We start from the raw sequence: 16,999 nt of genomic DNA on the forward strand, positions 1-16,999 counted from the left end.
AGGGCTACCACCTTCCATAATTGAGGCTAGCTTCTCCCTCCCTTATTCCTCTCAATGAAATCCCTCTCTTCCCACTGCAGTCAGCAGGGATACTGCTGTCTGCTGGCCAGCCTGTGCCAAAGCAATGCAGGCTGGGGCATTGCTTCTGTCCCCCAGCACAACAGGGCTGCTGCAGGAATCAGATACCACCGCCTTGTCTTGGTGCACATGGGCTTTAGCAACACATTCAGGCAACTCTTACTGCAAGTGCAGGAGGTCTCTGGATGTTGAGGTTGGTTTCAGACACTTGACAGCTACCTTGAAACCCACACCTAAGCTGTGACCAGGGGAAACAAAGGCAAACCCATGTTAGAGCATCCTCGCACTTTGATTCCACCCATTATGGGGACATTGGGCTCTGTGGATGAGTTTAGCTCCAGGCCCATATCTCTCTGTGCTCCTCAAGCCAAGCCCAGCCTGGTGCTGAGGTTATTTGAGCCTGGAGCAGTAACACAAGAAGAAGGTGGCTGTTCATGTGCAGCAAGAGTGAAGACCGGTAACAGGGCCCTCTCAGTCAGCATTCCTAGGGTGGTACGAACCAGGGCCTCAGGCTCACCCTCTAAGAAGTGGGGAGAGCAGATCCTTTCCTCCAGGCACGGGGTGGGGGATGCTTTATGGAGCAGAGGGGTATGGTCAGGGTGTGAGTCAGATCTAACATTGGTCAACTCAATACACTTCTCCCCCCATACCAGGAGCATCTCTTCTGCAGCACTGGTGAAGAACAACAGCGCTGGCATCAGCCAGGTACCACCAGTATAAGAGTGATGGAAACCAGGCAGCACCAGCCCCATTAGACAGACTGATCCCTTAGCATGCTGTTCCCCTGGTACTGGGATGTCTTGGGTTGCTTAAGGCAGGTTTCAGTGTACAGCAATGCAAACAACAGATCAGTTATATATTCCCAGGACTTCCTCACCCCCCCAACAACTCCCCAGACCAGGACCCAAAGCAGCAGGGATGCTGTGCCTCCACAACCAGCGGGCAGCAGTCCCCTTCCAAACCTGGGCCCAGCCAAGCCGTTCTAGCAAGGGAAGGAACAGAGTAGAGCAAAACCAAGCTGAAGGACCAAAGGAATGGGGGGACTCGAGCTCCTGGATGGGAAACTCTGCATCTTCTTCATGTTGTCCCAGCTCCATACCCTCAGCCAACATTCCTTGTCGGGTAGCTGGATGTGCAGGACAGCCGTGAATGGCAGGAAAAGGGGGCTGAAAGTATAATGCAAATCTCTTTTCTCTTTTGTGTCTGTTTGCTTTTTACATATATACACAAGTCTGGCAATAAAACGTGGAACACAGTGCAATGTCTTGGCTGCGGAGCATCCAGGACTGGCTTAGTTGTGCATCCTGGTGTGGCACAGGGACACACGGCCTGGATGGGTAAAACCGTGTTCTCAGCTGGTCCCTGCCAAGAGAGCAAAGTCCTGTTCAAGAGCTCCCTGCAGTCTCTGGAGGGGAAGGCATTCCTCAGAGGTGCCGTGGGCTGGGGTGCCCGTTGTGGTACAGCTTCTGTTTGATGTGCACCATGTTCCCGGTCGCCTCCTCGTACTGTCGGTGGTGACGTTTCCTGAACTCCTTCAAGTTACAAAATTTGGGGATCCAAGACCAGGAATTGTCTGGAAGGCAGAGAGAAGGGAGATGAGGGATGACGGGAATGGCAAGGCCCTTTCCTGCAGCCAGGCTTCCTGCCTTGCCTGTAGCCCTGGACATGAGCACATCCACCCCAGGGCAGGCAGAACAAGCCTTGGCTGTGCCTGCTGTAGGAGCAGCTTGTTTCAAGAGCCCCCTCGGGGCAGTGAGGGTGGGAGCTGGAAGAGGCAAACCCCATCTTCCTGCTCTTGGTAGGAACCAACTCCTGTTTTGAGCCCTGTTCCAGCCCTCTGTGCCCTGCTTGCACCAGGCTGACAGCAAGAACAAGGCTCAGCAGAGGCAGGAACCTCACAGTGATGGCTGCTCACTGCTGTAGCTGGCAGGGAGCAGCTCTGGGGACCAAGCTGCACACGTATCAGCATCCCTGTTCCACCCCAGCTCTTTGCTTCTGTCCTCTGAAGCATGGGCCAGTGTCACACAGCAGCAGCACAAACCTGTCCCACAGCTCTCAGCCTATGAACCCTTCCCTATAGCAATGTTGCAGTTGCCATTCAGTGTCATGAGAGCTTTGGGTCATTCTGCCCAGGAATACACCCACAAAGGAGAATGTGCAAGTCCCAGAGAGCAATAGATTGTGTAAAGCTGAACTGTTTCAACTAGCATGAGGTGGTACATGACTGCCCTGACCAGCACTGCAGTTACTATGAGGTACAACCTGACATCCAAGTTTCTATGGAATATTTTCTATTTTAAGCCATCTCTTCCATCAGGAAGGAGCTATAGGTTATTTGAACACACCAAAATTTAAGCTGATGAGGCCACAATGTGACATTGAGTCATTGCTAAGTGCTACTCACATCTTTCAGGCAGGGCTCTCCATCCTGTACCAGCACAGTGCTCTGTGTTCCCCCTACCCAAGCTCTCACAGTCACAAGCATCATTTCTTTCTTTAGAAGGAAATCTCAGCTCAGGTACTTGTTCGACAAAGAAGCAGTTATCCTTCCTGCTTATTGCCTTTAAAATGGCTGGATTTATGTAGTTGATCTGAATGAATAGGCAATACCTAAACCCTCAACGTTCATTATTTAGCTTGAAATTCCCCAGTGATTTTTCAGCCTGTCTTTAGTGAAATGTACCTTAAAAATCCTTCAGTGGAAAAAGACATTGGGGCCCACTGGAAACCTCACCTATAGGTTAGATGAGGAGGGCTTCCAGGATCTCCTCTACCCCATATTTGATTGTGAGGACACAGGGTTGTCAATAGAACTGGGGACTGCTGTGGAGCAACCAACCTGGTTTAAAACCAGGCTGGGCCCATATGGCTGGTGCAACACCCCTAAAACAGCACTCAGAGACAATGTCTCGGGGCAGAAGGGGTGTCAGCCTTCTGCACCATGGCAGGGGCACTGCCAATGGGGTTGTTAAGGGAGGAAAAAGCTGGGTGCAAAGTAAAACTGCATTCTCTCGGTGTAAAGGTGTATCTGCACAGCATACTGGCCAACCTCTTCTTAAACCCTTAGAATATGCATGCACAGGGAGAAAGCAAAAAAGATCATTCATCTTAAACACTAAATTAATTACTAACATTACCATTAATTATTAAAACTAAAAGTCTATGAAATACCCATTCACAAGAAGGCAGCTTAGAGGGTGATAGCAGGGATGTAATGAAGAAAGGCATTTAGTGTCTTTAGGAGCAGCATCACCACACTCACTGTAGCATCTCACCCAAGGCACTGCTGACTCCATGAGGGGGATGAGATCACAGCCAGGGGTGGTCTGGTGACAACCAAGTGTCATGGCCTCAAGACTGGCTCCAACACCTTGGATCTCACTGGAAACCCTGGGCAATGACAGCAGCACTGCCTCAAGAGAGCCCTGCTTCAGGAGCCGCTCAAGCTGCTGAGGGTTTGGGAAGACTAATGAGGAATTAATAACGTTTTGAGCTGGGTTTTTAGATAGAGATTGTCCCTTCCATAATGAGAATTTCCTACAGATACATCTTTGCCTTGCTCACTCTGCTGTTCCTCTGAGTTGTACTTTGACAGACGCCATCAGTCAGAGTCAGAGGCTGAGATTTGTAGGTACACTCTTCTGGAATTACAAGGAATTTGCTGTTTTAACAGTTTTTCTGTCTTTTTCCCCCTATAACAATTGAAGTCGCTGGGATGTTGATGCTGAGGGAGCAAAGAGGGCAGAGAGGGCCTCTGAAGAGCATCTGTGGGTCATTCCCAGGATGTTAGTTCAACTAACTGGTCCAAAGGCCAACCAGTGCAGCTAACACTGTATGTACTACAGTAACACACAGGCTGATGTCACTGCTTAAAAGAAGATGTATCTGGAACAGCAATGAGAATGGGAAAACCTCAGCTGATGTGTTCCTGACACAACACAGCAGTGTCTGTCATTGCCAGCACATTGTTCCCAGTTTATACAAACAACCAGAGGCTGCGCTCCATAAGGATGTGCCTGGCTGCAAATCATATGCATGGAAAAATCCACATTTCAGGGAAGTTTTGTCTGGCCTGAAACTCCCCTGCCCACATGTGCAGACACACACAGCCACCATCTGCCAAGCTGCTGATGTCGGTTTGCATCAAACCCCCCTTTGCACCAACACAAACTTCACACTTCCCAAAGCACAGCCCTTGAGGCAAGGATCTGGCTCTATCCATGGAAATATTCCTGCTTGGATAAAGAGGGCTGGGCTGTGGCTGCTCAGGAAAATCCCCATGGAACAGGACGACCTCCTCCCTTTCCACCAGCCTCAGAGGACAGGGCAAAGGATTGAGGGAGGAGAAGGGAGCCCACACGGATGCACTTACCATACCGTCGGCTGGTTCTCCAGGCTCGCACTGCGTAATGGAGAACCCCATCCATCCACACCAGAAACCAGCTTATACAAAAGCCCAGCAAAAGTCCCAGCATCAGATCAATCTCTTGCTTGGTTACATTGTCAGTCACAAAGTAATTCTCCGAGGAGTCCACCACTGACTGATCCCCGTCGTATGGGATAACATAATGGACGTGATGCCTGTTGCAGGGAACAGAAAGAGGGAAAAGCATCAGTGGAGAAGAGCGGAGTCTGTCCATCCAGCAGCAGCGGCTGCTTTAACACCATTCCCTTGAGTTCCTACCAGCATCCCTGCGAGCAGAAGGGGCTTTTGGGGGCTTGAATCAGCAGAGGAACTGGCAAAGAGTGAGGTAGAGAAGTACAGGAACCTGAACTGACAGCAGGGACTCGTGTCGCATTCCGGACACATCCCTGAGCCTAAGCCCATCATCTGTGAAATGGGAATAACATTAAGGGCAGTGTGAGGCTGGAGCTGTCACTCCTCGGGGATGTAAAGGGCACAAACACTTTCATGTCCACAGGCAGAGGTCAGGAACACTCTGCTCCTGTGAGCACAGCCAGGCTGGAGGGCAGCCGTGCACCAAGTGCCATCGGAATGTGGTGCTTCCCAGGAGGGAGAGCACTGCCCATGCTGGTGCCTTCATGGTGCTGCTCCAGTGGGTGCTGCTTTCCTTCATGTCCCATCCCTCAGGGTAGAACAAGAATCGTATCTTTCACATGTTATTTCACATCCTTTCAATGACCGTTCCACATGTGAGGATGCTGGAGGGGGATCTTCATCAGGGACTGTGGGGACATGACAAGGGGTGATGGGTTCAGGCTGAAACAGGGGAGCTCTTAGGCAGAAGCTCTTCCCTGTGCAGGTGCCCAGAGAAGCTGTGGCTGCCCCATCCCTGGCAGTGCTCAAGGCCAGGTTGGACACAGGGGCTTGGAGCAGCTGCTCCAGTGGAAGGGGTCCCTGCCCGTGGCAGGGGTTGGAGCTGGATGATCTCAAGGTCTTTTCCAACCCAAACCAGTCTGGGATTCTATCACTCTGTGTTAAAGCCTTGGGGGTAGTACCTAAAAGGATGCCTTGAACTCATCCTCAGGGAGCAGATGGCAGAGATGGGATGTGAGTCCCCGACACTTGTCAAGCAACAGGCAGCACTTACTGCCTGTAGCAGATAGATAGCAAGAGATCTCAGCACAGGAGCAGCCAGAAGCCTCCTTGGGTTCATTTGTGCAATGAGGTGATGGAGACCAAGCTCGTGATGATGCTGAACTGCTTGAAAGACCCTGGTTAACTCGGGAAAAGCAGGGAAATGGCAGGGATGCAGTGGGGGAGTTGTAGAGCAGAAAAAGGCGGCTCCGTGTGGGCTGAACATGGGGGATAGGAGCATCCCAGATGATGGGGATGCAGGATGCAAAGCAGAACTGGGAGCAAGCTGCTCTGGAGCCTCTGCATCTGCTGTAAATGGCTCTTAACCTGCTCTGAGGAGCCATGAGGCTGCCCAGGCTCTGTGCTCAGCCCTTGTACCTGCTCCCACTGCCTGCCTAGGGGACAGCACTGCCTGGGCAAGGACAGGGCACACTGACATGGGCTCCCCAGGCATTGCCCATACCAGCATCACCTACACACACCTCTCCCACATCCACAGACCCAGCCTTGCTCCCACATGCAGGAGAGGAGGCGATCGCTGGAGGCCTCTGAATATGCATGAGGTGCAGGTTGCTCCATAATCAGCCTGAGGAACGTCCAAATATTTACCCAAACAAACCTCCACTCAAAGGAACCTACTGCAAACAGCCCTCATCTCTGCAGTGACTTAATGGAGGCCACCTGCACCAGAGGCACCAGCTCCCAGCAGAGCAGGGCTGGGGGACACTGAGTGCCATGGGGTGTGGATGGGATCCCTGGCTGCCTGGTCCTGCTCCCCATTGCATTCAGCAAAGGCCCCAGTACAAGGCTCTGATGCTCTGATGCTCTGATGGCATCGCAAAGTGATCTCAGATGCCCTGGTCCTGATGGTTGGTTTATAACCAGGGATTTAGTGACTTAATTTGGGTAGGGAATGATCTGGAGGCTCTGTGAGGGAGGCTCCCCAAAAGGGAGCTCTTATTCATGAACAGGAGGGCTCCCATTAATGTAATGAACAGGGACAAGCAGCTCTGCAGAAGGGGAGAAGGCAAGCCTCACACATACCTCCCTAGTGCCATGCTTCCCATCACTGCCAGGGATAACTCAACTGAATCCCTTTTGCTTCTTGCAGTACAGACAGAGCCTGAGGGCTGAGTCCACAAACACCTCCAGAAACAAGACTGAAATGATCCAGAAGTGCCTGAGCAGGAGCCGGATGCATCTCCTCTGTATCACTGCATCACAACCCACAGGGCAAGCCAAAGCCTCCCCATGCAGAGCATCACTGGGGCTGAGAGAGCAAAACTCCCCACACATCCAGGACAGACCCATCCCTAGGAAGTGTGTGAGACCTCCCTCCACATGAGGTGTTCTCATGGAGGGTCTGTACCACAACAGAGTCCTGGAGCACAGTTCTCCCATTGCCAAACCTCCCCCAGTGCTCAGGAGCAGGGATGTGCCTGTAGCACCCATACACCTGCAGACACACACACGCGCGTGGCATGGGCCACAGCACCCTCCTCACATGCTTCCCAAGAGGTTTTCCTACCACACACCCTGTTACCTTCACAGCTCTTGCTCCTTGCTTGCAGGGCACTGAAGGGACACAGTCACCTCCTCCCTGCCTCGTCCCTCTGTGCAGGCTGACTCTGCACACTGCAGTGGGATCTCCTCCAGCTCTTCCTCTGGTCACCACTGGGCTGAATGGCACCTTGGGGGCAGCAGTGAGGGGCTGACACTCCTGTGTCTGTGCCTCTGTTCCCATGCACAGGGAACTGTTCCCAAAGGCTGATCCGAGTCCCTGTTCCTGGGCTGTAGCTTCCATACAACCACAGGATGGTTGAGGTTGGACAGGAGCCCTGTGTGTCAGCTGATCCAACCCATGCTCAAGCAGGGCCAGTTGCCCAGGACCACGTTCAGATGCCATTAAACATCACCAAGGAGAGTGACCACAACCGCTCTGCACATCCTGTCCCTGTGCTCAGCACCCTCACAGTAAAAACATGTTTGACCCTGCTGTGTTCCAGTCTGTGCCTCTAGCCCTGGCACTGGGCACCACTGCAAAGAGCCTGCCTCTGCCTTTACACCCTCCCTTATGCATTTATATGCATTAAGATCCCTCCTGAGCCTTCTCCAGGCTCCACAGCACGATGAGTCTGGGGCTGTGGGTCCCTTAGACCTTGAGGCTGGAGTGGAATGGGGCAGACAGAAAGACATGGGCTGAGGCTGGACACACAAAGCAACCATTGGCTTCCAGCGTTCCATAAAGAGGAATTCAGCTCTCATAGTATCCGTGTGTCATCATCATCCCTGTGCCTGTACAGCCTGAAGTCCTATGGGAGAAAGGAGTCAGCCCTGTTGTATGGTGAGCCACAAAGTCCAAAGGTAAAACTCAACAGAGAGAGGAAACCTGGACCTGTCTGGCTGTGGCAACTGAATTTTCCAGCTCTCAGGAACCAAAGCTGGATGCCAAGTACAAAATTCCCTAAAAGAAAAGCCTCCAGTCACTAAAGCATCCCAGGAAAACACCTGAGGCCCTGAACTCCCACCCCAGGCAGCTTTCGGGAGCCCTGCGTGACCAGAGGTCCCTCTGCAGTGGGATGCTGACCCCCATCTCCACTGGAAAGGCTTTAGCAAGGCTCAAGGAAGCTGGACTTGCTGGTGCAACAGTTTCCTGCTGCAGCCCGAGTCCTTGGGTGCATTACAGGAGTGCTTCAGAGACACGGGCGCATCTCAGCACATTATTAATAGTGCACAAAGGTCCAGTCCCCACTGAGCACCAAGGGAATTGGAAACTGGAACGTGGCCTGGATGGCTCTGGGGGCCGCATCCAATGGGGAATGTATCACCTCTATGCTGAGCAAAATGGGGGTGCAGCAAGACACCCCCAGCCCCATGCCAATGCACTTCCAGGGAGGGCAGACAGTGCTGGAGATCACAGCTATAGCAGCTGATGTATATATATGTGTATGATGAGATATACATCCTATGACAATGTAAAGGTATCTGATTGCTCTGATATACATCTGTTAGAGCAAAGGTTTTTGGCCAAACCTTGTGCTCAGAACGTGGCCACCAGGGGCTGACCTCACCCTCCAGCCAGTGCCTGTTCCACCAACCAAAGGTCTTTGAGAAGACAAAACCCTCCTTCATCCTTGCATCGCCCTTAGCCAACAGTCAGACCTCGACGTGGGTGTGAGGGCTCTGGTTCACAGTACAGAGCTGTCACAAAGTGCATGTGCTCCTCCAAAGGTAAACCCATCCCTGAGCATGCTTCTTTACAAGAACAAGATGTACCACGTAACCTGAGGGTTAATTCCTATACGTTCAAGCTTGTACCCATGTTCATAACAGATCCAGGATATGAGTTATTCCTACCAGGTTAATCATGTGCCACCCCCAGCCCCCTTCACATGCTGTGGGCTTGAGCCATACTTCACAGGGATGCTCACCCTTGGTGTGGTGCAGCTGATGTAACTGTAGGGAAGTAAATGTAACCCCTCTTCAGGCCAGAAACAGCCTCGAAAGCAGGAGTGGGTGCTGGCCTGAAGCAAGGGAGAGCCTGGATTTTCTGGTCCATGCCCAGGCTCAGGTGAGCAGCTGGAGCTGCAGGACAAAGGCAGCACAACGATGCCTGTGCACGTGTGCTTGCAGCATCCCTGTCCCCTTTCCCGGTCTGTGTGACAAAGGGGGGAGACCTCCCCCGTGCCAGGAGGAGCAGAGCCTTGGGAGCTTTCCCTACAGAGCTGCCCCAAGCGCTATTGTCCCTTGCAGTGACCTTGTGTGTGTGCTGCAGCCGAGGCTCAGCACGGAGCCTGCAGAACAAGCGCCGCTGAGCGGCCGTGGGAGATGCAAGGAGCCCAGCGCTGCCTCCGCACCTCCGGCTGCTGCCCTGCCATGGGGCTGTCACCCGGTGATGCTCGGGCTCCGTCCGCGCTGGAGGCACATCCCCTGCGGCTGTCACAGCCTGGGGTGACCGGTTCCCCACTCCAGCTGCAGCGGGGCTCGGGGGAATGGGGTTATCCTGCCCTGCTGCTGCCCCCGGGCACAGCAGCCCCCGGGTGTGCCCTGCGCAGGGCTGCGAGCAGAGCTAGAGGGAGGCAAAGAGCCCTCCTTGCTCTGCATCCCTGTCTGACCTTGCAGCCGCTTCCAAACGTGCCAAGCAGCCTCTCCCAGGCTCTGCCAGCGGAGCCAGGCTGCAGACCGGTGCGGATGGCACCACGGCACAGGTGACAACACCTACCCGGGACCCTTGGCACTGGAGCGGCTATTAGAAGGCTAAGGAAGGCCTGGAGCTCTCCAGCACCAGGCAGCGAGCGCTCCCAGCACATCCACAGTGGATCTGGGGACAAAGAGGTTTAATGACTTGTTCAGAGTGGTTGGGGAAGGAGGAAACAGGGCAAAACCGTCCTCGGCATACCCACGACAGCAGTGCTGCTGGCCCAGGACAGGGCCCAGCGAGCAGCATTATCCAAACCCATGCTGCCACCAGACAACACAGCCCCAGCACCCCCAAGTCACTGGTGCTGTCAGTGACCCAGCATCAGGGCAGCGCCCCAGGGAGCAGCCACTTCACACATCAACACCCTCTGCCCAGCCAAATTGCCCTGCAGGGTCTCCATGTGCACCAGTTGCTCTGGAGTGGTCTGGCAAAGCCTTGTCCTGAGACTTTCCCTCCTGGATCAGAGCCCAGTGGGACCAGGGCTGAAGTACCCCTCAGATGGACGGGCCCCAGCTAATGCTGGCATTAGGTAAGGCTGACACCCCCCTCATCCCTTTCTAACCCTGCTCATGGGGACAGACACTGCCTAGGAGGGGAAGACTCAGCCAAGGTCACTCAGAAGGTCAGTGGCAAGGAGAACATTGCCAGAGCTCCCGAGCTCCCATTCCCAGACACGGGACTTCCAATCCCCCCCAGCTGTTTTGCCCATCCCTTGCTCCATGCAGGTGTCATCTGTTCTCTCCATCTCACCCTGCTCCACGGACGCCCTTTGGTGTTTTTCCTTTGCATGACATCACCCAGCTCCTGATCTGCTGCCAGCTCTCTGCTTCCAGAGAGGACCCTTTCCTGGCTGGGACAGAGACACTCGGACCAGGGCAGTGCTACACTCCTGCAGTGCCCATAGCCCTGCTCTCTCCTGGGAACAGGTACATCCCCAGCCAGAGGAGTGAGCTGCCTGCATGCAAGCAGGCCCCAACACAGTGATTTGGACAGCCTGACTATCTCCACATGCTGAGGACAGAGAGTGCCAAGCTCCCCCAGGGATCTGCTCCAGCAGGCACATTCCTGCACAGCATCAACAGGAGCCAGCAGGAGTGTAAATGAGGCTGTCACCCCTTCTTCCTCCAGCGAGAAGGCAGATGTGAAGAGAGGAACAGTCCCTGTCATACCAGCATGTCTGTGCAGGCTCGGTGTCAGCACCAGGTGCCAGGGCCAGCCCTGTCTCTGCTGATGCTCTCTCCCCATGCACCATCACTCCATGAGCTCCCTTCCCACCAGGCAGCTGTGGATGCACTTTGCCCGGCCTCAGGGCTTCTGGCAGCTTTGCCCTCCTTGGCTCCTGTGGGAAAGCCCCAGTCCAGCCTAACCACAACATCCCCCCTGCATGGATGAGGCCATCTGCTCCCACTCACAGCACAAGGAGCATCCGGCTCAGCTCTGGGAGCAGGACCACTCCGATGGCAATGCTGCCCAGCCCAGGCTCACTCACACTGACAAGAGTGGCCCAGAACAGGCCACAGGGATGCACCAGCCTTGACCAACCACTTGCACTGGGCAGAAGGGCAGCTTGGACATGAAACTGCAGCAGCAGAACCCCCAGCCAAACAAGGGCTCTGGACCCTGCAGCCACAGGCAGTCACTGAAACCTTGGCCCAGCACAGCCACAACTCCCTTCTCCCATCACGGACCTGAAAAGGTCCAGCCTCAAAGAGCCCCAGTGCCCCTGACCCACAGGGATGTGGACAGCATGGGCAGCAGTGCTCAGCATGCGGCAGGACCTAAAGATGGGGATGGGTTTCTTCCCCAAGTGTCTTGCCCCAGTGACTCTCCCCAGTCACACACCAAGTGCTCAGGACCATGATAAAACACCAAGTATATTCCCCAGCTGCAGGAATGAGCCCTCTGTGTGAGGCAAGGGCTGGCAGAGGGTGTTCCAGGAGGCAGGAGCCATGCCATAAGTCAGCACTCACTTCCACTTATCCTGGGACCTTCTTGCTAGACCTGTGTTGAGGAAAATGGGCACAGACTTCACTGCCCGTGAGGAGATATCCCAGCCACAGCCTCCATGAAACCTGAAGACAATGTGAGGAGCAGCCAGACCACCCTCCTTGCTGCCCATGCACATGGGTGACTCCAGTGAGCCCAGAGCCTGGGACATGGCTCACATTGATGCCTGCCAGCTCCCACCAGAGACCAGCATGGGAGGGACAATCCCCATGTCCCAGACACCCCTCCTGGGGGGACAGCAAGTATGGGCAGAAAAACATGAGGAGAGGGAGCTGGAAACAGCCAGGCCCCCATCCCATTGCCCAAGGAATGGAGATCCAGCTACAGACACACTAATGGGCACATCTGCCTTCGCCCCCTTCCAGCCATGGTCAGAGCCAGGACTCCAGGGCTGCCTGCAGTTTTCCGCCTGGGAAGGGGCACTCCAGCATCAAAGAGCAGCAGGAACAGCCAAGAGCTGAAGTTTGGGCTTTCCCCTGGAGCCTGGCAGGGATGAGATGGGACATGGTGTCCTGGGAGAGGCAGACCCCCACATCCCCAGCATGCCTGGCTGCAGCTGGCACTGGGACACACATGGTCAGCCCTGGCTGTGCACAGCCACCACCACCACCAGCTCCCTGCCCCTCACACCACCATGAGCTCAGTGCAGATTCTGATTCCTCCTGTAGAGTACATCCTGCCATGCAAGGAATGCCCAAGGCCACCCCAGTGTGGTGTGGGATGCTCAGGCCATTCCTGCGGAAGGGGTCCACTCTGGTACCCTGAGGATGGATACAACCAGGATAGGAGAGCAGGAAAACAGTTCTGAGTGAATTAGAGGGGGTAACTGACTCCATAACCTAGGCAAGGGCAGGAGGGAAGAGCAGTCATTGCAGCCGCTCAGCCTATTGCATATCCATCTTCATTTATTCCAATCCTTCCTTCCATTTCTGCACCATGTACTCATTTTCCCCATTCCTCCCTGCAACACACTGAACTGCAGCCAGTCCCCTCCTCCAAGGACTCCCTTTGGTTACTGGCAAATGGAGAGTCCTGTATCAATCCTTGGCACCACCGCTCCCAGATGCATCCTTGCCTAGTGCAAGGCAGAATTGCTTATGGCTCATCTATGTGCACTCAAGAGCTGCACCCAGAGCACTTGGACTGCTGACAAAAAGGCACATTCACCATCACCTGCCTTATAAATCAGAGAACTCAAAACACTGGCACTTGGGCAGCAGTCAGAGCTCACAGCGAGGATCTCAGAGCAAACCTTAGCACGAGGCCACACAAGCCCCACAGCACAGCAATGCTTTGTGCAAGGGTCTCTCCAACAGAGCATGAACGTGTTGAAATCAATCCTCATACACAACAAGAGAGATGCCCAGGGGCAGAGACTGGCATGCTCTTTCTGTTGGCAAGAGCCATTGCTTCTACACACCTAAGGCAACAGCAAACTTCTGCTTTGTGCCTTCTCTCAGATCCGTGTGTGACAATTTGGAAGCTGATTTGTTCGTTCTGAGAAAGGACCTAACTATGGGGAGAGGGCCGTGGGTAATTCACCTGCTCAACAGCATCTCTGCTGACATACAGTGAGAGGAGAGAGGAGGGTCCCTGTCATCTCCTCAGCCTTGGGCAGGGAGGACACTGCCAACACCACCAGTGAGACCAGACCTCAGCCACTCCAGTGTGTAGGTCTGTTACCAGCAGCCTATTTTCACCACCACTGAACGCAGCTTTGACAAGCAAAAAGGGAAATTGGTTGAAGAGGCAGAGGAAGACTCTTAAACTAGTGAAAAACGTCAAGATGACTCCAAAATGTTCCCTAAAAAAAGCCAATCCCTGCCAAAAAAGAAAGTCAAAGATGCTGTGGATGTTTCTTGCCCACAGTCTTCCCCATTGACCCCAATACAAGGTGCCTGAGGTGCCCAAGGAGCCAGGATTGAGGGTTTGCTCACTAAATCCCTCAGGCCTGGCTGCATCTGGCCTTAGAGCCTTGTACCTTCCTTGCTGCTCTGCCACAGGAACCTGAGGTGGAACCACGGGGAGAATGGTAACAGTCACCATCAGTGACTGAAGCAGAGTGGAAGGGCAAAGCAGTTTTCCTTCATTAAACTACACACATCCCCGTTTCAGCTTAGCTTTCACACCAGGGACACCAGAGGGATGCGACACCAGGGAGACGGGATGCAGCTGGTTCCAGAGGATGCTCGAAGAGGGGTAAAGCTCGATCTGAATGCTGGATGTGACAGGGGAGGGCTCCCCCAGCACGTCCTTTGGCTGGCACAGCCTCGTGCTGCTTTACTTCCCCACAGAGAAGAAACTCTCCAGCAGCAGCAGGCAGCGAGCACCCTGGCACAGGAGGGGAATGAAGCCTTGAAGGGATCACTGACACCAGTCCCATAGCAAAGAGACACATTCACCCCCAGCTCTCACAGGAGAGCAGCCAAAGCCCAGTTGAGCTCTCCAGCACTGCCACACGACACAAGAAGTGAGCCCTGTTCAGGAGGATGAAGCAGTGCCAAGCAGCCGTGGGGAGAGGTGGGTATTTGTACTTGTCCAGTCATAAACTCGCACACAGCAAAGGCATCACTCCTGGCACAGGATCCACCCCGGCGCTCTGAGCTGACTCAATGCTCCACAAAGCACAGCCCAGCTACCCCTGTCCAGCACCAGCACAACTCCCAGCAGGAAAGCCACGGAGAATTAAAGATCACAAAGCCTCAAAGTGACTCTGTCCTAGACAGCAATGTTCCTTCCTAGACACAGAGCCTCCAAACCCCATTCCATTTAAGCCACCAACTGCAACAGCAGGACCACAAACACACCGAGCAGCGACGCAGCCAGTGACGACAACAGCAGAATCACGAGCGTTTAAATGAAAGTTACTTTCCCAGGGCTCCCAGATGCACATACACAACATGCACACAAAGGAAAATGGACTTCCAGGCCCTCGGAAAACTCTTCTTCCGGAGAAACCACAGAGCCCCCCCTCCCTTCATGCAGGAAGGTGAGACACAGCCAGAATGCAAAGATGGTAGCCCAGCCAGCAGCACCCTGCCGCTGGCCACCACCTCACTGTGCCTTTCCAATGGGATGAGGTGGGAAGGGGCTGGGGGGCCGGGTGAGAGCTCTAATGCAGGGAACTTACCTTCCACAGTTGCAGTGACAAACTCGGTCTTCCCCTCTCAGATGTGGTAAGATGTAATTGTGAAATCTGTCCAACAACGCATTCATGTCCATCAAGCAAGCTATTGCCTGTAAGAGCCCATAACCAAGGCATCTGGTCAACTCTGGATGATGGAATAAAACATTGACTCGAGTTTGATTGCCAAAGACTGAAGCAGTCATCAAGAAAAATAATCTCTGGTGTTTAATGGGGCACATGCACACGCGCACACACACGGAGGTGCACAGGCTGAGGGACAGTGCGGGGAGGGGAAGAGGAGGAGGGATGGAGGGGAGGGAGATAAGCAAAATCTCTTACCATAACGACAGAGGCGCCCAGGATCATGAAGATCATGGTGTTTGCATTCATGGACATCAATAGGGAATTGCCAGCGGTCGGCTCCGTCCAGCCCGCGGACGGCGAGCGGCGGCCGCGCTATTCCGCAGAGCTCAGCCCGGGGCGCATCGCGCTCAGCGCCCGCACGCTGCGGTGCGGCGGGGGGCCCCCCGCACACACGCGTGTTCCCGGCGCCGGGAATGCCGCGGGCTCCCGGCCCTGCCCCCTCTATGTTTTTATTGTTCTAGGACAGATGTGATAGATACAAAATAAAAAGGATCATAAAAAAGACCCCCACCCCCCCTTTAACCCCCCCCGTCTCTTTGGCCCCGGCCTCCCCTCGGCCGAGGGGGGTGCGCCACGTCTCCGGGAGCGGGCAGGCACCGCCACAAGCACAGCCCTTCATGCAGCAACTGGAAAGCGAGCCAGCCAAAAACGGGGAGGAAAGGGGGGGGAGGAAGGCTAAGGGAGGAGGAGGAGGAGGCAGGCTGCAAAAATCACCCAGTCCGGGGGAGCCTCATTGCATCCTCTTCGCCGAAATCAACCCCCCTCCCGATCGGTGCAAGGAAAAAAATACAATAAATAAATAAATACCTCAAACGTCAAAAAACGACACCCAAAAATAACCCATCAACACCCCCCCCCCCCCTTCCCTTCCCGGCTCGGGGCTGCGTGTCCCCGCTGCTCGGCTCCGCGCTGCCAGCCCCCGGCCCCGTTCCCCCCCGCACCGGGCTCGAGTGGCTCCGCACGGGGATGAGCCCCACGGAACCGGCCGCCCCCCCCCCCACCCCGGGCATTTACCTACGCGGGGAGGCGAAGCTCCGGGAGCGGCTCATGGCGGGCGGCGGCGCTGCGGACCTGCCCGTGCGGGGCTCCCCCCGCCCCGCACACGCTCCCGTTTCCCCAGCGAGGAAGCCCCGGCAGCGGCGCTTGGCCGCATTTCGAGTCCCGCACGCATCCTCACCCCGCCTTCCTCCCGTCCGGGGCCGGCCCCGGGGCACCGCCGGGACCCCCGACCGGGGGTGCGGGTTAAGGGGGCACCGGAGCCCCGGTTGCTGCCTCCGGCAGCCGCTGCTCCCAGAGCCGTGGCCCCACCGAGGGAAGCTGCAACCTTTGCCCCTTCTGCTCATGCCGGGGCCCGAGCACCCGCTTGCCCCAAGGAAGATGCCCAAAGGGGCACATAAGGAAGGCTGCGGGTGCCCAGCCCTTCCTTGGCATCAGAGCCGGGAATGATTCCCACCTCTGCCCACCATCTCCTGGGACATCTCAGCACCCTAAGAATAGCTGGGGTGATGTGGATGCAGGAGACCCACTCACTTTTGGGACTGAACTGAAAGTACCCCACACATCCTCCTGTCTCTCAAGCCTGAGATCTAAGGTCTGGGCAAGCAGTTGTGCTTGAGGTTTCCCCATGCTTTTATTTCCCCACTGGATCAGTCCACCTCAGGCCATGGTTCCGAGCTCTGGGAAAAATAACAGAGCACAGGAATAACTTTCTGCTTGCTTGTTTGCTGTTTGTTTTAATGTAAACCACATAGCCACCACGTGGGAAATGCGTGGTAGCACAGAGCTTGATGGCTATCGTGTCGTGCCTTTACCTCCAAGCCCTCAGCCTTCCTCAAGGTGAGTTTCACCTTGCTAGAACTCAAGTAACATTGACAGTTTAGGCTTCTCAGGGTCATCAGCGTGG

At 54.9% G+C, this 16,999-nt stretch overlaps 1 protein-coding gene across 2 annotated transcripts; it reads right to left on the reverse strand.

The window, feature by feature from the left end:
* Positions 1–1,285: 1,285 nt before the first annotated feature.
* Positions 1,286–15,348, reverse strand: TMEM240 (transmembrane protein 240). Of its 2 annotated transcripts, XM_005143627.4 has the most exons (4): positions 15,292–15,348; positions 14,956–15,062; positions 4,451–4,659; positions 1,286–1,651 (listed from the first exon to the last, which is right to left on the reverse strand). In XM_005143627.4, exons 1-4 carry the CDS (start codon positions 15,346–15,348, stop codon positions 1,503–1,505), a joined length of 522 nt encoding a protein of 173 aa, XP_005143684.1. In that variant the 3' UTR covers positions 1,286–1,502. The 2 variants fall into 2 exon arrangements, with proteins under 2 accessions (XP_005143684.1, XP_030900178.1); XM_031044318.2 differs by lacking the exon at positions 15,292–15,348 and having other exon boundaries at positions 14,956–15,155.
* Positions 15,349–16,999: the final 1,651 nt, after the last annotated feature.

Source organism: Melopsittacus undulatus, chromosome 12 (genome assembly GCF_012275295.1).
Source record: "Melopsittacus undulatus isolate bMelUnd1 chromosome 12, bMelUnd1.mat.Z, whole genome shotgun sequence".
In the NCBI taxonomy this organism is placed as follows: Eukaryota; Metazoa; Chordata; class Aves; order Psittaciformes; family Psittaculidae; genus Melopsittacus; species Melopsittacus undulatus.

What these genes read in the sequence shown, in the direction of transcription:
- TMEM240 (XM_031044318.2), bottom strand. Translation starts at nt 15,155, where the DNA reads ATGACTGCTTCAGTCTTTGGCAATCAAACTCGAGTCAATGTTTTATTC. An exon ending in TGTCACTGCAACTGTGGAAG is followed by an intron (nt 4,660 to 14,955) that starts GTAAGTTCCCTG and finishes TCCCTGCAACAG; the next exon opens with GCATCACGTCCATTATGTTA. An exon ending in GAGAACCAGCCGACGGTATG is followed by an intron (nt 1,652 to 4,450) that starts GTAAGTGCATCC and finishes TCTGCCTTCCAG; the next exon opens with ACAATTCCTGGTCTTGGATC.